At 37.9% G+C, this 24,421-nt stretch overlaps 1 protein-coding gene across 2 annotated transcripts in view; it reads left to right on the top strand.

The window, feature by feature from the left end:
• DOCK2 (dedicator of cytokinesis 2) overlaps positions 1 to 24,421 on the top strand; it is a 699,501-nt gene that overhangs the window by 285,183 nt on the left and 389,897 nt on the right. For both annotated transcript variants that reach the window (XM_075209814.1, XM_075209813.1), the window contains exons 24-25: positions 4,125 to 4,195; positions 10,867 to 10,973. In XM_075209814.1, coding sequence (XP_075065915.1) covers positions 4,125 to 4,195; positions 10,867 to 10,973 — 178 coding nt within the window. The remainder of the gene's footprint in view (positions 1 to 4,124; positions 4,196 to 10,866; positions 10,974 to 24,421) is intronic.

Here is a 24,421-nt window from a genome sequence, read left to right as displayed (position 1 = left end):
TTCATCTTAGCCTATTGGCAATGCAGCCATCGTCTTTGGGTGTATATTACACCCTCCACTTGTAGTTAAATAGAAAAAAAAGCAGCCTGCATAGACTGTAAAATTAGAAAGTAAAAATAAATGGACCAAGGTAGTTTGGTGTCTATATATGCCCCCCCCCCCCACCCTCCACTTGTAATTGAATAGGAAAAAAGCAGCCTGCATAGACTGTAGAATTAGAAAGTAAAAATAAATGGACCAAGGTAGTTTGGTGGCTATCTATGCCCCCCCCTGCCCTCCACTTGTAGTTGAATAGAAAAAAAGCAGCCTGCATAGACTGTAGAATTAGAATGTAAAAATAAATGGACCAAGGTAGTTTGATATCTGTCTGCATCAGACCCCCTCTGCACTAGGAGTAAAATAGAAAACTATTCAGCCATTATAGAGTCTAGAATATAAATAGAAATTGAGAAAGACAATTTGGTATCTGTCTGCATCATAATCATCAACATCATCATTAGTGCCCTCGTCGCCTACACAAATCTCCCCCTCATCCTCTTCTATTTCTAAAGTGGCATCCTCACTTGGTGTATCACCGGCTACACTCGGGCTGTTCAGGCACACATCAGCAGAACTGCTGAAAGGGTCCCTCTTTATGGGTACACTAACAGAATGCTCACGATTAGACATCCCACTGTTGGAAGGACTCTCCACAGGGATTGGTGTCATTTGTAATTCAGAGCAAACATTATCCTCTACTGCCTTACTGCTATCTTGCAGCTCGGCTTTGACGTGTAACAGTAGTTGTAAACCACTTGTAGGCTCGGTAAAAATTTTTGATCTGACACTAATAGAAAAAGGTGAAGGCCTCATTCTCTCTTTGCCACTGCATGTGTAGAATGGCATGTTGGCAATTTTTTTTTTATCGGCACTTAACTTTTCCTCAGTTACACTTCTTTTTCGCTTCAACACGGTAATTTTTTTTGGGGTATGTCTTTTTTTGACTGATTTCAAAAGACTGTGTAGTTTGACATCGCTTTTCCCAGATGACGTACTGGGAACACTACCATCAGGACTGGTGACAGAACCTGGTTGCTGATTCTGCTCATATATGGACTGCTTTGAATCCATTATGAGCCCAAAGCACTTGTAGTGCTACAAATTTTTTTAGACTGCTGACAAACAGGACTTTTGACAGCCAGAAATATTAATGCAAAAGAATGGGGGACACCCCAAAAGCACTTGGGAGTGCTAAAAAATATTTTTCAGACTGCTGACAAATAGGACTTTTGACAGCCAGAAATATTAATGCAAAAGAATGGGGGACACCCCAAAAGCACTTGGAGTGCCAGAAACTGCACAAAAAACCCTCCTCTATCCTCCTCTTACTGCTGTAACAACTGGTATTAAGATTACAATGGTATTGCATACAAACAATAATGTGTCCAAATACTGATCTGTCTCTGCGCTAATATAGCCTGTGACCTAACCCTGCTCTCTCCCTCTGTCAAATGTCGATGGATTGCTGTGGAGGCTGATATTTATGCTTTTCAAATCTCGCGAGAACCGAGCTCAGAAATACGAATACGTCACGATGACGTTTTGCCTCGATTTCGAATTCGAATGGGTGGGAGAGTACCGAGCGTGCTCGGCTTGGTACTCGGATAGGCTAAATTTGGATGAATTCGGATCTCGGGGAACCGAGCCCGCCTATATCTACTAACAATGAACATCTCTTTTTAGGGACAGTGCTCCACTGCCACGCGATTGCACAATTCATGGCTGCTCATTGGCATGCTTTCCGCCACACCAAGACTCATCGGAAATAAAAATACAGATTAAATAACAATTCAACATGACAATAATAAGGGACCAGGTGGGGTTGCATACAGTATTTTGGAACTTGGAATACATACACCCACAATAGCTACAAAAAACCACGATGACTGAAATAACAATATCATAAGTGTACATTTAATTGATTTCATATTTACAGTCATTGTATTTTTTTTGTCGCTATAGTGGATGTCGGTATTCCAAGCGCCGGAATACCGATTACCACCGACCATGTGTGTGTGTGGGGGGGGGGGATTTCCAGTGACAGAGAAAGTAATCAGCCTATGCCTAAGTTTATAAAACCTCCCCAGCTCAGGCCATCCCCCAAAATCCTCTCCGATTGGCTAACAACTGTAAAGAACAAGCCATTAACCCTTGCAGGGCATCTAACTTAATTTTTTTATATTACCACAATCTAGGTGCTTATATGCTTACGGGCCAATTACCTGCCCTCTGTTATCCTATTTATGAGAATAAGATTATGTTGGAGGTATGGCACAGAGCTGATCTGTGTGCAGCCCCCTCTAACTACTGTCCACATGCCACTTTATTGTGCAAGTAAGCAGAGACCTATATGAGAAACGCACATGCTTCTAAAGACAAATTTACATCCAGCATGAAATTCTAAACTCTCATTATAATTGTTTGTTTTTTTAAATGTAACGTTGTGCTGCATATTTTATCCCCAAATGTAATGATTCGTTTACATATTGGTTTAATTTAATAGATTGTAATTTTATTTTCCCTCAGTTCCCATCTTGGTATCGTGTCAGGCACTGTGGAAAATATATGTTCAAATTTTGTTTGTAATAGCCCTAGATGGGATGTTCAGAATGTAAATGGGGTGGGGTAAGGGATTTGTGGCTATAGGATCATTTGAAAGCGCTGTGTGGCATATATACGATGAGGGAACCATGTATGGTTTGGATCTCTACAGTAGATGGTCTTGGAAACATTTGCAGTCTGCTAAGTATCGGTAGTAACACTATTACAAGGCGATTCTTTTAGGAACTTGTCACATGACTTAATATATCTGTGTATAGGAATACGTAGTATATGCATGAATGAACTGTTAACTTACACCTCATACTCTTCCTCTGCAGTTTAGCGAGGATTTTAGGCTCCGCTGGTGTTAATTGATGGAGCATCTTTTAGTCAGATCATCATCATCAGCAGCAGCTATTTATATAGTGCTACTATTTCCGCAGCGCTGTCAGAGAACTCAGTGTATATGTTGTGTAGTGGCTTTATAGGCCCTGTCTTTTACTGTATTACCTGTGACAGGTACTTCAATGCCTAGAAAGGGGGGTTATACTATCATCAGTGATCCTCTGGCACAACCAGCTAGTAATTTTAAAGCAGTTAGGCTTTTACAGCTACATGACCGAGATAAGGGACATGTTTCTACTAGGAAACATATATAATATTTATTTAAATTGTGAAGATTAACCTGGCTTTTATCTTTGGCTAGATACACTTGTCTATTCTCTCCACCAATAGCTTTCTGTTTTAAAACTCAATGGCAAGGAAAGTGTTCCATAGAGTTGCTGATACGGTTTCCCATGGAAACCATTCTATACAGTACAGAGAGCGGAGCCCTTAGATACACTCTTAACAATGTACCTAAACAAAATAAAAATCCAGATAGGCCATTTAGTTAAACAAATATCCCTTACAGTCTATTAAATATATACTATTTTAATGAGGCAATTAGCCTTTACATAACAAAGTAATGAAGTTGGACAGATAGCATGCTGGACCTTTAATTAGTATAAACATTTATGTTAGACTCGTTTTATTTCACAGTTTATCTTGTTTAGTAATAATACAAAACCTCCTTGACCACTGTGGCCCGATGTAAATGGTGGATTAACTACACTGTGCTCGGTAGCCCACAGCAAGTGAACTGTATGTGAATAGTTACTGCTCATTCTCTCCTTTTTCTTATTTTCTAGCAATTGTTTTTTCTTATGAATTCCATCATTTTATTCTGAAATCATAAATAATACATCGCTGAGGAACCTTAATGCAGAGAAAAATTAATGATAGCATAAAATAAAGCCGAATTCTTAGAAATCCACTCTGGCACTAAATATTACACAGATTAAATAGTTTTTGTTTCAAGGAGTCATCAATAGTAAGTTATCAAACATTTATAGGATATGAGTGACTTGCTGATTCAGACATACATAATAGTTGCTTTGCTATAGAGTTTTTCTGGCACTACTTCTTGTCAATATATTATAAAGCAGACCAGCAGGAGACCATAAAATTGCTAATACCATTGTGCTGATTTATTGTCTTTTCAGGTTGCCGCACTGAAATATCTACCTTCAGTTTTACAAGACGTTGAGACAGTGTTTGATGCCAGACTGCTTAGGTAACTTATAAATAAATATAATTTGTTGTCAATGTCTTAGAAGTCAGTTGTAAAAGGCACTCATTAGTTTCTTAGGAATATTCTCTTTTGTTACTTATCTTTAGGATAATTGTATAGGGAATTTAAATTAAGGTTAACAACTTTAACTTTACATGTAGACATCAGAGCTAATTAGTAATGTAGCACCTCCTTCTGTATTATGCGTTGTGAGGGTGTATATATATATATATATACAAGTTAACCCGTGCATGATACTCATGCATTCTAGTCAAATCAAGCTACTTAAGGTGTTAAAAAGGTTCTTGTCATGCATTTGGGCCATAGCCCAGGCCTCAACCACCAACCACTCCCCACTGTCACCCCCGGCAACCACCAACCACTCCCAACTGTCACTTCTCCTTCAAGAAATATATATATATTTTTTTAAGTCTTTATAAACACTTTTAACAATTAACAAATTAAAAACATCTTAGTATACCAAATTTCAGCCCTTTTTGAATTTTTTTTTCCACACACACTAAGAATTTAGTAGGTCAGTGTATAACTCCGCCCAGCAGGTGGCGCTGCAGCTTGGTTTTATTTTTTTCCACACACAGACAGACTAACACACGCCACTAGACATTTATATTATATATATATATATATATATATATATATATTGGTGTAGATGCTTCTCACCTCTGTGCTTGGCTTTCAGTGCCTCCACTTGAATCACCGCTTTCTCTTCTGGGGGGTGTTCCTGAAATACACCAGGGAGAGATTCGGGAAACCCCCTCCCAATACTAACACGCTGTGACACACTGTATTCTGCAGAAGCCAGCCGGGCACATTTATTGAACTGGAACCACTCAATGCAGCTTTTGTGATGTTATAGAAAAATATACTTTGGTAAATTTAAATAATAGTGTGAACAATACAATAATAAGAGAGCATGAACAAAAGTAACGCACCAACTTCTACTATGAAACAACATCATCATCATTTATTTATTTATATAGTGCCAATACAGAATAACTCGCAAAAAATCAATAATAATATTAACATCATGAGACATAAACGTTAATTGTCACATCCTTATGCACTGGATCAATATATCATATGCTAACATTACTGGCTCCTGATACTGAGAATTATCTCAAGGGGTGAATGTATATATATTTACTTATATCCAGAGCTGGATTAAGGCTCTGGGGGGCCCGGGGCACTTTAGGCAGGGGGGCCCCTATGATGTAGCATGGTTATCATTTTAGACAAACACACAGGCAATGCTGTGTGCACTACTGTTAGGTGTCTGGATCTTGGAATGTTGGGGGCCCTATTTGGAAAAAAAAATGGTTACATGAAAATTAGAAAATTCCAACCAACCCTGATGTTAAATCAATAGTATTCCCATTTAATATATAAACATATTTCCCTCCCTCGAAAAAGCCCTATCAATAAATTAAATGGCATTTATGTTTAAAATATATAACCATCCACAATCATCTACGGCATTAAATAATTCATATTCACATTTAATAAACAGACCTAATTTTCCCCAAAAAGCCCCATATTCATTTATGAGCTTCAAAACCACCCCAGCATCAAATTTAAAGCTCCAATCACCCCATCTTAAATTGATAGCCCCCGCTATTAATTTAAATTGCCCCACCATCACTCCACAAATCACTCCACAACCTGCAATCCAAGATTAAATTAAGGACCCCCCTTCCCTCACACATTATATTAACATACTACCCCCCTCACAACACACATTATATTAACATACTACCCCCCTCACACATACATTATATTAACATACTACCCCCCTCACACACACATTATATTAACATACAACCCCCCTCACACACACATTATATTAACATACAACCCCCCTCACACACACATTATATTAACATACTACCCCCCTCACAACACACATTATATTAACATACAACCCCCCTCACACACACATTATATTAACATACTACCCCCCTCACACACACATTATATTAACATACTACCCCCCTCACACACACATTATATTAACATACAACCCCCCTCACACACACATTATATTAACATACAACCCCCCTCACACACACATTATATTAACATACAACACCCTCACACACACATTATATTAACATACTACCCCCCTCACACACACGATATTAACATACTACCCCCCTCACATACACATTATATTAACATACAACCCCCCTCACACACACATTATATTAACATACTACCCCCCTCACACACACATTATATTAACGTACTACCCCCCTCACACACACATTATATTAACGTACTACCACCCTCACACACACATTATATTAACGTACTACCCCCACTAACTTTGTTTTCTCCGCTCACTGTATGGCCTTGTTTCTCTTCACACATGGGACGGCACCTGTCACGTGCACGGCCCATGTGACACCAATAGCAGGCCACATATAGGGGAAAGGGGGGACAGATCGTAATAATCCGCAGCCAATGATAGAAGGTGGCTGGTCTCGGAGGAGGGGCCAGCCACCAAGTAATAGAGACTTGGGCCAGTGCAGGGACCGGCCCAAAATAGTCTTTTTTTTCTGCCCGGCCCAGCGGGCATATGACCCTCAGCTTCCTGGCCCAGCCCGCCTCAGAAAATAGTATTGAAACTGCACATTAAGAAAAAAAAGAAACAGTGATAAAATTACATCAGTTTTAACATATATATATATATATATATATATATATAAAAATTATTGACATGTTATAAATGTTTCTTTCTTTTTAATGTGCGGTATCATTGCTCTTTATGTATGTGTTTGTGTGTATATATATATATATATATATATATATATATATATATATATATATATTACATATAGAGCAATGATACCGCACATTAAAAAGAAACATTTATAACATGTCAATAATTTTGATATATGTATATACGTAGACACACCCAACAAATATTTTATGGGATCCACTATTTTGTATTAAAGTACTTATGCCTCTTCTATTAAAGGTGTAATTAACATATACATATATATATATATGTAACATATGTAACATATACATATATATATATATATATATATATATATATATATATATTATATATACACATACATACATACATACATGCATATACACATACATACTCCAAGTGAAAGTGTGACTCACCTTGGCAGCCACGTTCAGCACAGCATCCCAGTGTCTTTTGGTATGTGAGGAGCTGCTGCTGCTGCACATGCGCAGCAGCTCCATTTCGGCCATCTTAGAATAGCGGTGCGCCTGCGTCAGGGGGGCCCCACAGCCGCACAAGCAGCAGAATCGGATCACCAACTGACAGGTGATCCGATCAGCTGGCGGCCGGCGGCGGTGGGCCCTCAGAGAGAGGGGGGCCCAGGGCACGTTCCTCCTGTGCCCCCCCTAATCCGGCCATGCTTATATCTCTACAATATACTGCCAAACACGCACACCGGCAGCACTCAAACACACCACACAGATGGAGCAGTGCACTGCAAGTTGGAAACCTTCTGTATAGATGCCAGCCTGGCATGGAAACAACATGTGTGCCCAATTTATGAGTCTTTCAAACACTTACATTAAGGTACAACAGTCACAGAATGCAAACCTGTAGCAAGAACTGTAAATCCTCAGCTTGTATCCCTGCATATTACTTAAACAAACACTTGTTGCACATTTACCTGACTCTTTAGCCGTTGTGGCCAGATATAGTCCAAACCCCACTTGAATAACAGCAGATAGGTAAATTACAACAGTTACTTATCTGCACCTGTGTGGGCCCCATGATCTGGACTTGATTCCATCCAATCAAGCTCAATCACCTCAAAGCTGTGTGCAAACCTTCTCATTCAGCTTCATGCTGTGTCTCCCCAGCAGATCCTGTTCACCACTCCTCTCTGCTCTGATATCCCTCAAGACTGTCTGTTCCCTCTGCTCAGAACAACAATCCAGTGCCCTTCTGCATAAGGTCACCTTCTCTGGACTTGCCACACAGCTCAGTCTCTCTCATTATGCTCCTTCATCGCTCTCCTCCTCTGGGTTTTTTCAGTATTGTTAGACCCCACCCCTTTTACAGTAGTCTGGTGGGGCTGGTAAATTGCAATGTCCATCGCTTTTCTTACTGATGCAGATGTGATTAGTAACCCCTGGGTGCTTAAGTACAGCTGCAGCAACCCCAGGGGTTACAGTAATATTAAAGGCAAGCTCTTATAAGCAGTCTCCAGAATGCTAGCAACAGGGATAGAACAGTTGTCCCCAGGCTGCTTTATCCAATGAGATTGCTCCTGTGAGGAGGACTGTGCTGCCTTCAGTTCTATGGCTAATGCCCTCAGCAATACAACATTACTGTATAAATTATCCACATATGCGTCTCTGGCTATTTATATTTTTATTATTTACATTAGAGAAGACAGTGATGGGACAATTGTTTGGAACAACAGATGAAGCTGGCAAGATGACCAACCAGAAGGCTCAGTTCCCATTCCCACTATTACCATCCCCACATTATACTCAACAAAACACCCACAAATTAATCCCAAGTAGTTCCACGCATTATGGCTAGCATAATGCCACTTTGCATATCAGCACAGCAACCTCGGGCAGAGACTATTCCTGTGACCAGTGTATAATACATATCCCATTCATCAATTAATGTGCAATATTGATCTATTGCTTTTGGGCTAGTGAACAACACAAAACCTATTGCCTGTTGGTTAGTATACAGAGTACATTGCTTAGTGGCTAGTGTACACTGCAATGCCAATTTGCTGGTGACTACAGTACAATACAGAATTTATTCCCTGCTTAATAGTTTACAATACAGAGCCCCTTTGATTGTGGTCAGTATTCAAATTATAGCTTTTATCCAGGTGGCTAGTGTACAGTAAAGAGCCCATTGCCTGGCCAGTGTACAATATAGAGTCTAATCCCTAGTATGTAGTGTAGTCCTCGCCATCCATTATGCTCTCTTCTCCCATCGATAATGAAGGCTGGTCTCTGAGCTGCTATCAGCTATTGTGGACCGGTAGCTTCACATTTTCACTAAATTCCTGCAGCCAACCAGAGTTTAGTGCAACACAGAAAACCCAACACTATCAGCCAATAATGGATCTACATTGTCTGCACAGGCAGAGAATCGTTGGGTTCCTGTCACTGTAGTTTTGCTAAGATCTATGAAAGTTGCAAGCAGGGCATAGGTATATATGATAAATAACATCTCTTTCAAGGAGCTTTTAGTGCTGAAAGCAGAAAAATGTATCATGGTGCAAAAAGTGTTATTGGTAAAATGTGTAATTGGAATTAATTGTGAGATATTTTGTTTTAACAGACAATGTGTCTTTTTGTGCAAAATCCATTCAAATTTTCAGTGTATAAATATTAAATATAATGTTTAGGTAGCCAGATTAAACACATTTTTTCTTTAGAAATTAAAAAACAAAAATAGTCTTACAGCATATTATATTTACGCTGAAACAGACTGGAGAGCATGTACCTAAATTCTAAGAACAGTGCTGAAGTTTACTATTTCAAGGAAATAATTAGACAATTATATATAATTCATGCAGGCTTGTTTAATAACAACGTTACCTTCTCTAATTAAGTGCAGAATGTTATGTTGCTGTTCCCTCTTCCTACCGTAGTACAGGGTGCTGTACAGGTAATATTTAATTATCCACATCAGACACTGCCCCATTGGAGCTCGGAATCTAAATTATCTGTGACACAAGCACACAAAAACTATGGACCAGCAATTCTAACCACTGTGCTACAGACACACCATATACCAACACAATGGTAGCTTTATATTTAAATTGTCCTGCACATGTCAAATCATACACACATGCACATGCTTGTCATTGGTTGTTATAATAATTAATTGAAAACACAGACATGCATTTCTAAACATATTATTTTGTAATAAACTCTACATTATCTTAAGAATTAAAATGAAGAATATATTAACAAAAATGTAATCTAATTAAACAATCTAAAATCTAATTAAATAATGCAGACGTGAAGTAATTAAATATATTTCCGGATGATGGGAACATGTCAATAACTTCATAATGGCTGGAGCATGCAAAACAACCTATTATGTTTTTAGCTAAGCACCTCAGTTAATCAGTCTATTAGTGTTAAGAATACCTACTGTATGTCTGTGAATCTACTCGGTGTAGATAATATGATACTAATCTGTTCTTAGGTCATTTTAACTAGGATCAGAATCCTTCATTAGCTGTATACCCATGTGTCTCCAGTACACTCACAGCAACACAGAGTATTTCAGAAGACCAGTGTGCAGATATTGTAGCAATTACTTGTCTACTCGTTTGACTCAGCGAGTACAGGGCTGCAAAATACAGGATCAGCATCTTCATGTAAGGAGGGGAATGCGGGTAAACAACTGAGCTTTTGATGGTGTAACAAGCAGCATACCCTCATCAGCACAGGGTAGTTATCTGAGGTTCCTGGTGTGGGGTCAAGCGCACCTCCATATTACACTACATTCATACAGTACCGCCGCCTTTTGTTTCTTGTTGTGTTGTGCTGACATTTCTGTCTGCTTAATATTTCACTTTACTGAAAATCTAGAGGTACAACATTGAGTTTATGATTAGAATACAGCTACAGATAAACATATAACTACTCTGTTCTCTTTGTTATTATTATAGCCAACTGCTCTATGAGTTTTACACTTGTATCCCTCCTGTGAAACTGCAGCAGCAAAAAGTGCAGTCTATGAACGAGATTGTTCGCAGTAATCTGTTCACAAAACAAGGTAAGACATATATTTATTTATATAAACATATAGACATATATTTTGTAAAATAGACAGGAGATTCCTCTATTTAGTTATTTGTGTAAGTGATATTTAAATATATATATATATATATATTGTAACAAAGGGAGACATTTAGCTGACAAGATGCAGAGAAAGCATGCAAGCAGAGTAAAACATTGGTGCAGTTATGCACCTAGATTGATGATAAACCAGACAGAGACTTATGTGTAACAAACAATAGTTTAAAGTTTGGTTAACTCCCATGGTTTGGAAGCCCCTTCCTCATTGCAAACAGACAAGGTGTGTCTGTTAGTGCAAACAGAAGCATTGATGGGAGTTTCTCTTAAAGGGAAGGTGGGTGTGTCACCTGCCCATCAAGATAGGCCTGTGGGAGGAGTGTCAGGTATAAAACCCTGCTTGTTTTCATTGTTCAGGGAGACCAACGCTGGGGAAGCTGGCTGGTCCTTAGAGAGCTGGTCTATGTCTAGCTAGCGTGTAGGGTCTCCAGAATTGCTGTGAAATTCATATGGTGTCAAAAACATTTTTCCATCCTGACAATAAAGCTGTATAAAAAGAAGAAGTTGTTTGTGTGTGCTTCAGCAGTAGTGGGCTCTTGCCACAATATATATATATATATATATATATATATATATATATATATATATATATATATATATTTATATATATATTAATCATACCCACTCATTTCCCCATACTTAGAAAGGAATGCACCTCTTGTTTTCAATACATACCCACTACACCAACAAAATTGCTAACTTTTTTGCTGCCTTTTGCTGGAAAATAAGTATTTAGTAAAGTTGAATTTTTTAACCTAATTTCTCTTAAAAATGGATTCTCGCATCCATCTGACTTCCCATCCCACTGATTATTGAAACAATATCCGTCTTCAAGATGTTACTTACCCTCACTGGTGCCTGTAGTGGTGACATCTCCCTGGATGACAGTTCTGAGAGGTTTGAAAGTAAACTGCATTCATGGAGAGTTGTGGAAGGAATCATTGAACAGCTTTGGTCATCATGTTATAGGCGTTGCTTACTTGTATACGTAGACTTCCCCTAACATTAATCTGAGCTAAATGCTATTTAATTGCTTTATATCCCCATAGTCTGTAATCAGCTACCTACACTCATATGCTCAGATTGATAATTCTGGAGGAGCTGTGTCCTGTCCATTAGTGAAAGTGAAGGTGTCAGGGGTGGGAAGTGAGTACTCCCAAATGTATATGTGATGGTAATTGCTATAAGGAGGGAACCCCAGGACAAAACAGGGGAAACTTGATTTAGATGTACTATGACGGACAATAATAATAAATACATTACAAGTAGACCTAATAGTGTGTGACGTATATCAGATCACTTAGTGTTGGCATATAGTAAGCCTACCATGGAGGGAAGCACACACGTTGGGTACTGTAAAATACCTTGGTTTTGCCGCAGTGCATATGGATGGTCCTAGGAGGATGTCTCTGCAAACTAGAAGTGCTACTAACTGGGTAGAGCAGCAGAAACATCTGAAAAGCTTAAAGATGTCACATCAAGTCCAAACTGCTACCACGTTAGTAACACCATTGTCAGTAATATTTAAATTTCCATTTTTCTCCATAAATACTGCTAAGATCAGCTTCATTTATGGCTTAAACTAATCATAAGTATGATGGGATATGGAGTTATGTCTTTATTACATGTGACAAGTTATATTACATTATGTTAATATCTGGAAATGTGCTTCTCGCCCAAAGTGCAACATGGAGGTGCAAAATCTGCTCCATTGAGAATGTAGGAGACCACCAGCTTTGACCTGGTGCAAAATTAAAGCCCTTTTATGGAATTGAAATAGGCATGTGCCCCCCAAAACACAGTGAGGGACACTCCTAAAATGCACCATCTCCGTTCTTTTACCCAATTTCAACAGTCAAAATCATAAAAGGAAATCACATTTTTGTACTGATCCATAAAACTAGGTGCACGGGTGAGCTTACTCCGTACTTTGTAAGGAACACCTTCACCTTTCCCAACTCCTGCAGTCAGCCTGTGCAATCTTCTACTCCTCTAGAGACGGTGCTATCTTGTTCTGTAAACCTATGCGCTTAGCTGGAAATCTAGGCACACTTGCACAAGTCAAGGCTGGAGTGATCGTTTCTGTAAATCTCTCTGACAAATGTGAAAATGTACCTGGTTAAAGCAGTCTCCTCCTTCCTAGATACTTCTGCAATTGTATTTTTTTTTTAGTTGGGCTCTGATTAAGGTTAGGTACACACTGGAGGTTTCTCAGACAATTATCAGGCCAATCACCCAATAAACAATCGCTTGGCCACATATCGCTTTAGTGTGTATAATCACATGATGAACGACAATCGTTCCAAAGTGACGATTGTCGTTTCATTTGGTTGTACTGTTTAATAATCTCGTTCCAATCACCTTCCGATCATGCAGTGTCTATGCACTCACAATCACGATCTCCATAGACTTTATTACAGAGTCATGGTCTTTTCAGCCAATGCCAGCAATGAACATGTCCCAGTAACTTAAATGTAGAGAGTGCTGTAGATGGAATTGTTTGTTCGTTTGTTCTAAGACTGAAAATTTGGTTTCAGAGTCACAGAAGCTAACATAATTTGTAAGGACATGTGGATAGCTATAACAAGGCGGTTTTAATCAGTGTGACAGGAATGAAAGAATGAGCCACTATTGTGCTGCCATTCTTTTAACGACTAGAGGACCAGATGAAGAGCACAGATCTGAAGATAAATCATGTCAGTGTGTACGCACGAATCGTCCTCCGTCATTGGTAAAATCATTGGAGATGACACGTTGGTCGGAAAATTCTTCAGTGTGTACCTGGCCTAATGTGAAAAAATTAATACGAACACTCGATAAGCAAATATTTGCTTAAGATGATGGCTGTATTGGGTCACTCAATTTCAATATTAATGTACCTGGTTGTCAGCACCAATGAATAAACCATAGTATAGAGTTATAATAATAGAGTTATTTTGTGTGGTGAATTAGTCTAATCAACTGTATGGGTGGATATTGTGCATAATTCTGGATGTTTCTTACTTTCCACTCACCTGGAGGTCTCAGTAATTAATATTTTCTTTAAATACATTAACACTTAGAATGTAAGCGCCCTAATGAGTAGGGTCCGCTAAACCCTTTGTTTTCATGTCTGCATTTATTTGGTCTACCTTGTATGTCCCTGTTTTATGTATGTCCTGTTTTCACTACTGTACGGCCCTGCGGAGCACTGCAGCGCCTTATAAATCTACGATAATAACAATAATAATAAATAAAATTTGCTTAGATATATTTTATAAAATTGTGAAACTTGAAATAAAATCATCCCTGATGTACCTTACTGTCATTACTTGTAAAATGAATAAAAGAGGATCAAATGAGCAGTATTTTAGGGAAAATTAACGTTCAGATTAAGTAATTCATTCAAATGAGACAGTGCACTGTACTTGGGCGTGAGGTTTTGTAGTAGTTGTAATAGTCACAAACCAAATATCCACAAGTAGTTTAACGATTCCTATGTTTGTGGCTGCATATGTTACTTAGAAGCCCATCCCTGCTGCTTCATTCTTCCAGAATCCCCTGGCACTTCTGTCAACTGTGGTGAGGGGAGAATTGTCACTAAAGAAAATCGGGGAGAAAAAGCAAATTGAGTGTGCAAAATTAGTGATAAAAAAAATTGTTAAAAATAGTTTATAGCCAATTAGCAATCATAGAAATGAAGGAGTGAGAAAAGACTTGCTCATTTATTTCTGTTGCATTGTTCTTTGCAAGTACCGAACATCTGGGGAATATTGTTGTGCCCAGGCAGTATCCTCAGATGGACAAACAGCAGATCCATGTGTATTTGCTTGGGTGCATGGTAATGGAGTTGTAGATTATCAATTCAAAGCCAAAAAGTGGAAACAAAAAAATAAAGGTGCTACTTATCATAGAAAGTAACAACAACTTATAGAATTTAGTTGCCTGTTTACTAAACATGGAAAAGCCCTAGCTCCAGCGAAAATGGGTTTCTTCAAAGGAGGTGGGGGCTTCTTCCTATTAATCAAAGTGCTATCGACGTTGTAGCCCACATCGGCAGTGAGATTTGCCAGCTTTTGTTTCATTGGAAAGCCTATTTAACAAGGCATGTGGCGTGAATTCTTCTCTCGCCATCGTCATCTCAGGGTAGCTAGCCAGGTCACACATGAACATATGCAGTGATACTGACCCAGTAAAGCGTTACCACTGCCTGCTGTAATATATTCTAATTACATTTTGGAGGTAATTGATATTCCATTGGTTTGATAAGTGATGATAGAAAATAATTTTTAATATAGTGTTTGATACATGCACACCATGCATTAACAATAGTTTTATTGTTAGTGCAAGATATGTGTCTCATACAATATATATGCCAGTTTTTGCGGCATGCATCAATAATTTAATACACGGGTGATTATAGTGTATTGTGGGTTTTTATGATATTCAAGTGTATGTATTTGTTATATTAAATATATTGTCTTTAGCGAACCACTCTGTTTTCAGATGCCTTTTTTTTAGTGTATCGTCAGGAACAGTTAGTATTGTTTATCATTTATTTTAATTGAGTATATCCATTTGTATGTCAGCGCTGTATTTGGTTTTTGCTTGGTTTATTTCTTGTTAAAGTAATTTAGCAAAGTCCTTTTTTATACAGCTGAGACATTCATAGATACAATTTGTTTTTTAGGTTAATTAGCCCAGTGCCAGTTTCTTGTTGGTATCTGTTGACATAAGCCACACTTGATGGAAGCAAAATGGGAGTATAGTCACACATACTTGCTGTTACTAACTGTGGTATCCTTCCATCACTGCCTACATTGAGTGGAACCTTTGTTTCCTCTTTTTTTTATTTTAAGTTGAATTTTTTTCCCCTCAAATTATAAATTCTGTGCAATTTAAAGGTTTTTTTGACCACACCACATTTCTGACAAACAAGTGCCGCCCTATTTTTAATATAGATTTCTGTGGATTTTACTGGATGCTATGGATAAGCCATGCCTTATGTTTTGTCTGCAGAGGTGTTATGTGTTTATTTATTATAATTGGTAACAAAAATGCACCATTTATCACATAGAAACATAACATTCGATGGCAGAACATTTAGCAGAGTTTCAGTTATAAGTCTTATAATAGTCATATGATCATCCCGATATTAGCTCTACTGGCACCAGGAATCCTAACTGAAACATCATTTTTTCATAGGCTGCAGACTTTAGAACTTATACACAATTGCTTAGATACCTTGGTGGTAGTTGTAATAGTCGCAAATTGCCTTTCCACTTTGTTCCTGAGCATTTCAATCATTTCCATGAGTTATTACAGACATAATTTCAAGTGTCAAAAGCCTTTGATGTGTAAGCATCTTTAGTTCACCTAAACAGCTTTTCTGTCACTGTTAAAATTTACAGTTTACACCTTCATTGATTAGTGATCCCTCTGGGTGTTATTGGGGAAAAAAATCAGCCTTAATGAGCTGAAATACTTAAAGCATTTTGTTTGGTTTGTACATCAGGAGATAAAATGAGTAACTCTTTTATTATATTTAAACAATATCATATATAGCAGTGGTACCTCTGAGAGCATATAATCTTTGCCTCTGAGCCCAGCAATAGGAAGCAGTATATCATTAACTTTAAGTGTCCCAACGGTACTTTATATTGTGACAAAGGTACAGCAGATTAATTTAAAGGAGAAACTAATTGACCCCTGTCTAAATGTTTTTTAATGTTGTATGCAGTTAAATAATGTTGGACATAATTGTATGTATGTGCTTTATGATGCATATTATAGAGGGTATTGTTATATCCTGCTGCTGTTATGTTTGCTTACAATGACAGGGGTTAGACCATGACTACCTGCACATACTAACAGCTACAAAGCAACAAAAAATATTTTGAATAAAGTAAAGCAAATCTATGCTTTGCTTTAATTAATTGTTCATGTAATTGTTCTTTTTGTTTTGTTTTGGGTTTTTTTTTTTAAAAAAGAGGCGTATCTGGATATTAGTATCTAGTAGCCCTGTTGTAATATACATTTAAGCAACCATTGCTGTCTGTATCAATTGTGGTTCTATATCTGTGTTTGTGCCCACAGCTGTAATGTTACCTTTTCATCTCTACAATGTATTCTCAGTGATGCCAATAGATCTCCTATGTGTCTTTTATATCCTCTTCTGTTACATGCACTTAAGATAAAGGGCATTTTTTTATCTGGCCCTTACAGGAATTGATTCCTCCTGCGATCTATTACTATTTGCCAGAATGTATTTAAATATTCTTGACAATACTCTTGCGTAAGCGAATACATCTATAGTTATGTCAGACATGGATTTAGTTGGCTGTAATAAATAGAAGTAGTTTTAGAATGCTGTGAAACAGACTGTGATCCCTCCTCCGCATTAAATGTTATCATGTTGTACAATGTCAAAGAAATGTTTTATGTGTTGGGTATTGGCTGTGCCCTGCAGTTTTTCTACCGAATGGTTTTCCAATTAATACCTTTAGGTCTCAACAGGTGCCTGCTTCATCATCCTGTTGTAGGCTAGAAGTGGAGCATGATGACCGAGTCACTTAGAAAATAACACTTTTTTGATTTTTAAAACGTATCTTTGTGATACTATCTACTTTTAGTGGGTTTTTTTGTACTAAAATAACTTTTTAGATTTGTTAATCAATTATAACAGTTTACAGATGCGAGTTAGCCAGATGTATGATAAATTCTCTAAAATGGACTCTAAAGTCCAGAAAATTGTCATCAAACAGAAATTTACGTGGAAAAGAAAACAGAGGAACTGTTCAAGGGGTGTATCTTATTTGGGAGACACTAAACACAATGGTTTCAATTATATTAAGCACTTTTTGACTGATATAGTATTGATGATATTATGTCCTATTCATTCGCTAGCTAATTTGGCTTTTGCTTCCCCCTATGCCTGAGACATGGAACAGGGCGTGGGCACAGACAAGCAAGCATAGACAGAGTATAGTAAAGGGATGGTCACATAATTGCAAAACAATCAGACGTGGATGCACCTGCAGATTTGTCTGATAGGAAGGATGTTCTTAGCTGGTGCTGGAGGGTTGGTACAGCAATACACATTGATGATGATGGCTATCAGCTGCACTATCTAGACACTTCTGATTGGCTCATTGTGGTTTGACCCCTCCAGCTGCTAGTGCTTAATCCAATAGCTATATATTAATCCATTAGCTATATATTATATGAAGTCCCTGCCTACTATTTGGATTTCTTACATGACATTTCCATTTCGACAACCACAGGAAAGAAGATTCCCATTTGGTTTTTAAAAGAGAAAACAACAGATGTTTGTATTTAGTGTCACAAACCTTACCTGATCCACACTCCTGTGCTGCTGATTACCTCTGCCTCTGTGTAGAGGTCAGCATTTCCTGGATTGGGCAGTCACATGATTGTGGCTGGTAGGCGGCATATTCAAATCTGCAGAGTATATAAAGTTCAGCTGACATTACAGCTATGTCAGAGCAACAGGTATCCATACCCAGACTGACTCCTTGTTAAGCTGTATTGCTGCCGACCTTGGCCTCCCTTGTGATTCCTTCTGGCTGCCTGTTAGCCCCTTGTGAACCAATACTTGCTTGTTTTGACCACTCTTTCCCAGATCCTGAATTTGTACTACACTATTGCCAGTGTACCAGATCCCGGCCTGTTATTGCACTTCCCTTCTGCATACTGATTTTGTGCCTCACTACCGCCAGTGTATCAGTCCTTTCCTTTCTCTCTACTGCTTTATGCCTATTGGCTGATCAGAGGGCCGCAACCTGCATGTTAGCGGCTGCGAAATTCCATCCTGGCTTGTGGCGATTCTGAGGGAAGACTCGGGAACCTGTTAGATTCCGTGCCTCTGTTTGGCCAGCACCAAACCAGGTTAACACCCCAGGTCTCTCTTCCTTAGACAATCGTTACAGTATCTATTTAGACTGTAAGCTCCAATGGGGCAGGGACTGATGTGAATGAGTTCTCTGTACAGCGCTGCGGAATTAGTGGCGCTATATAAATAAATGATGATGATGATGATGATGATCTATGCTTTCTCTAAACTATCTCTATGCTGGATGGAGTATATGTATACACTTAAACTTATTATGCCAGGTGCAAATGCTACCGTTTTTGAGGTGGTTATGACTCAACATATGCAAGTAAATACACTTTATTATGTCATCTTTTCCCTATGCACGTTCACCTCTACATGAGCCTCAATGTGTACAGGTGATAATTAAATAAAGGAGTGTGATACATATGTTCCACAGTTACTTGATCGACATTTATATGGTTGACACTATAATATAGCGGTGGTAATCGTATTACCGATGATAAAAAATCCGACAGCCTTTACTCCTACAAAATACATCCAACTTGTTACAAAAACGAATAGAATATAAAGAGACTTACCTGAAAACCGAAGCTTCAGATCTCCGATGGAAGCGGCATGCTGACAGGCAGTCACTCCGAATACACAGGACTCCGGCACTTCAGGTTGACGTCAGCGCGACCTTGATCAATGTTAATTTAAAGCGGCAATGTCTGGACCCAGCAGGCTAAGTGTACTAATTAAATCTAAAAATTTAAAATTACTTTATTTATTAGCCTTTAGTTATATAGTGCCAACATATTACACAATATTTTACAGAGAAAATACAATCATTTACATCATGAACATACACACAAGAGTTAATTTTATCAAAAGTCATTTAACTTACTGGTATGTATTTTTGAGTGTGGGAGGAAAGTGGAGTACCCGGAGAAAACCCCACACAGGGAGAACATACTGCTGGTAATCGTTAATGCAATGCTTTTAATAATGACATTAAGTATAAAGGTTTGTGAATTTAAAGTAGCAATGGCAGGACCCCACAACTGGACAATTTATTTTTAGACCTGCCGCTTTAAATTCACAGACCTCAATGTCTCTCTGTTTTGTGTTGTAAAACGGAAGTGCCGGCATGCAGTCAGTTCGGAATTGCAAGGTAGTGTTTTCTGATAAGTTCTGTGTCTGTATTAATATAAGTCAGCATTTGAAGCAGGTTTGTATTATGGCAATCGGGTTGTATTTGTCTTCATACTCAGTGTCGTTATTAAAAGCATTGCATTAACATACTCCCCACCCGAACATAAAAACTCTAAAAACTGTGCCTTTTGGAATCAAAATTAAAAAGTATTTTTAAAGTTAATAAGAAAAATTCAAAAATGTGCACCTCTGAATATTCAGCCTAGGCATAACGTGTCTATTTACACACGTTATGCTTTTTTTCATGTCCTTCCAATTGATTACATAATACCTATTACATCACTATAGTGATAAAATCATGGCTTTCCATAATTGAAAGCATATTCCCTGAATGTTAAATTCAGTGTAATTTGTATTTAACAGTGACTGACATGCAAACTGCTGTTAGATCCAAGTCACACTGAATTTACCAATGCTGACAGTAGGGGAGACCTGAGACAGGTTGTATATACAGTAAATAAATGTAAAAAAAAAAAAGTCAAACATATAACAATAAAATGTTTCTCTGTTCCAAGACCCAATAAGCGCATACAAACCTAAATTAAGTATACATACTGGGGAGAGCAATCCAATTATTTTTTCTTCTTTTTTGTCACCAATTAGGTCAATTTAACTACAAGAAGATTAATGAAAAATTGTATTTTTTATTTTCTGATTTTGTCTGTTTAATGTTTTAAAAATAATAAAGATGTTGGAACTGATTCATTAAGGAAAGTAAAGCAAAAAAAATGAGCAACTTTGCACCTTGGCCAAACCATATTACATTGGAGGGGGAGGTAAATTTAAAATGTGGGGGCAGAATTAAAGTTGGCGAAGGGCATGCCCTAGATCAACTTTAAATGTCAGTGTAAAATTAAAGCTATCAAGTATTTGTGTGCTACATGAAAAAACAGCCAGAATTTTACTTATGTGCAAAATAATAAACTAATTTGCACCCCTTGTATTGTAACATAATTTGTCCAGGAGAAAACTTACTCATTTTGTTTGCTTTGCTTTCCTTAATTAATCAGGCCCATTTATTTCACTAACATACCTAAAGAAAGCCTTTCTCTAAAAGAAAATAATGTGAAGTTTACCAAAATGAATACATTTTTCATGATAATGAAGGAGTTAATTTAATGAAAAATCTAGTCCTAACTTGGCAGTAATCAGGATGTTGTAGTGATGCTATTACTCATTCCACCTGCCTTTCCAAGTGAAGCGACCTGTAAGCGCACTCCCATTTTACGGGGTGTAACACTAGATTGTTTCTGTGACACTATGGGGCATATTCAATTAGCTTTTGGATTCGCGGTAACGCGCCGGAACAGCCGCGAAACGTAATACACGGTACCGCAATAACGTGGATTTTCGTTCGCAGCCCATAGGGTTGCGAACGAAAATCTGCGTTAATGCGGTACCGTAATACCCACAAGAACGCGCACTTTTCGCGGCAACGCGCGTTACCGCGAATCCAAAAGCTAATTGAACATGCCCCTATGTGTTAATATCATTTACTGCAAGTGCTTAAACCACCAAGCATCATAGGCTATTTAGAAATGGTGCTGGAGTGTCGTTTGCAAAATGTATTAGGGGGGATTTCAATTCCCCCCGAATTTGCGCGGCATTAAAACTATAACCGTTAGTACGGTAGTTTTAACCTGGCTTTCTGCTCGCAGCTCAGAGACTGCGTGCAAAAAGCTGGCATTGAAACTACCATGATAACGGTAATAAAGCGCATTATTACCGTAATAACGGTAATAATGTGCAAGCCGCGTTACTTTTACCCGTGACGCGGCCGATTGAATTTCCCCCTCAGTGTGCAAAGCTCATTAACATCACTCATTTGTATTTTATTCTGCACAATAGTCAATCGTGAAATATTTTGAGTAGGTAAAGACAGGGCTGTAAGCCCTCAAGGGAGTCTGATTCTAGACATAAACCGTGCCTTATCCCCTGATTTATCTGGAGTCAGTGACAGAAGTAAGATCTGCATCACGTTGTGTTTTCTTGTTTATTATAAGACACAAAGATACAATATTTGTTTTTTTAACATCCTGATTTCTCTGATGACAGTTCCTGTGTAAGTATATGTGAGAGCCCCTTAGTGGCTCTGTCAGGATCATTTGCAAAAAATATTTGCCTTACACTCAGCAACACAGAGGCATAAGTGGACTGTGGATATGGATCTACTGTATCTATGCACAAGGAGATAAAGAGGGGCATTTGCACATGCAAAATGCATTGCACATCAGCATTATTACTTATAAATGAAGAGTGGTGTGAAAATAACTTCTTCCTTTAGGCAAGTGGGTGGTTGCAAATCAATAGTAACACTTGTAGCCAACAGGTGATGATACATAACCAAATCATTCTTCTGTTGCATATTTATAAATATAACCTTTTAGACAACTGTAGCTAGTTGTGAACTATTTTATGGGAACATTAATGTCGGTTTTGGAAATTCAACTTGTTGTTTTTTATGTTTCTCTGTGTGCTGTAAATATATAAGTGTGCATGGCAATTTTAGAATGGTTGAATTTCCCCCATCCTCCACTTACCCCTTAAACCAGTAGTTTTGCTTCTGATAAGTTAGACTGCGGTGTTCCAGTGAGAGGTTTACACTTAAAGTTGATTCATATCTAAGACGGACGATGACTGCACATTTGTGTCACCTGTTGAGCCAAAGAGTGCCGAAGATGGTTTCTGATGGAGAAAAGGGAATAATTTATCTGTGAAGCCCTACACAAGATGTTCTGACCTAGATATCATTTGTCAAATTGTCTGACACATGTTAGACGTCAAACCGAACATTTAGCTGCCTTTTAAAATGTCTCGGGAAGCTTCAGCCAGAGAGGCATGAGCTATAAGTGGTGTAAGAATGTAATAACACTCAGAAAAATAATATTACATTTAGCTGGCATTTTTGTACAATTTCATAAATTGTGCAGCAGTTTGCGTTTTAGTCTAAGCTGCACTGTAAATTGACCTGTTTCTATTTAGTAGAAGTTTCAGCTCAGCATATTTTAGCACAGTTTATATTTTATTAACAGGCTCAGAAGTGTGTACAGCTTATTTTACTGTGTTTGCTTCTTGCCTCATCTATTCGTCTTTTGAGTTATTTAATCTATTAGTCTTTCTGTGGAGCAGCGCGTCCTCTCCTGTCTACAGTATTAAGAATGCCACCTTGTATCTTCATCGCATGACCTTTTGTTTCAATATTTCTCTCTCACTACCCTTTATTCTATCAGTTAATGATAATAAAATATTAGTCAAATGAGAAATTAAAAAACAGAATCAAACATACTTAATTTTATATTCTACACTGTGTAGAACATAAAATTAAGTATGTTTGCCTCTGTTTTTTGCAAAACGTATTAGGGGGGAATTCAATTCCCCCCGAATTTGCGCGGCATTAAAACTATAACCGTTATTACGGTAGTTTTAACCTGGCTTTCTGCTCGCAGCTCAGAGGCTGCGTGCAAAAAGCTGGCGTTGAAACTACCATGATAACGGTAATAAATCGCATTTTTACCGTACTAACAGTAATAAAGCGCATTATTACCGTAATAACGGTAATAATGTGCAGGCTGCGTTACTTTTACCAGTGACGTGGCCGATTGAATTTCCCCCTTATTGTGCAAACCTCATTAACATCACTCATTTTTATTTTATTCTGCACAATAGTCAATCGTGAAATATTTTGAGTAGGTAAAGACAGGGCTGTAAGCCCTCAAGGGAGCCTGATTCTAGACATAAACCGTGCCTTATCCCCTGATTTGTAGACTACACAGTGTTATCTGGTTTGATTATATTTTATCTTAAATTAAGAACGGACAAATTAATGTACAATGTATTAGTCAATCTGCCAAAATTATAAAGCATTTAAACATCACCAGAAGAAATGTAATTATTGATGTAAGTTGTTATTTTTAGGTGTTGTGTGCATCTTATGTGTTGCTCATGTTTGCATATGTTTACAGAACAAAGTACCTTAAAATTATAACTTTTTCATAAGATAACAGGTAAGCCCTATATATAAACATATATTTATTTATATTTAAAGGACCATCAAAATCCAAAATATAAATGTTTGAATATAAATATACGACTGTAGTGAGTTAACAACAAGTCAACAGCCAAAGGTTGGGATCAAACAGGAGCATTTTTGTGAGGATCCATAGCATACACAACAATTCACAGCAAAATTGAAGGAGTGCAGATAGTTCAGCATATATTGGCTGCTTCAGAGGTGTGAGACCTCCACCCTCCCCAGACACCAGCCAAGCCTAGACTGAATGTGAACCCTTAAATAGGCCCAAACTCCTCCCCTATGAGAAATAGGTGGGACTTCCTCCAGG

The sequence above is a fragment of the Mixophyes fleayi genome, chromosome 4 (genome assembly GCF_038048845.1).
Source record: "Mixophyes fleayi isolate aMixFle1 chromosome 4, aMixFle1.hap1, whole genome shotgun sequence".
Lineage (NCBI taxonomy): Eukaryota > Metazoa > Chordata > Amphibia > Anura > Limnodynastidae > Mixophyes > Mixophyes fleayi.
Note: the sequence above shows the minus strand (reverse complement) of the source record. Positions and strands in the feature narration are given on the sequence as shown.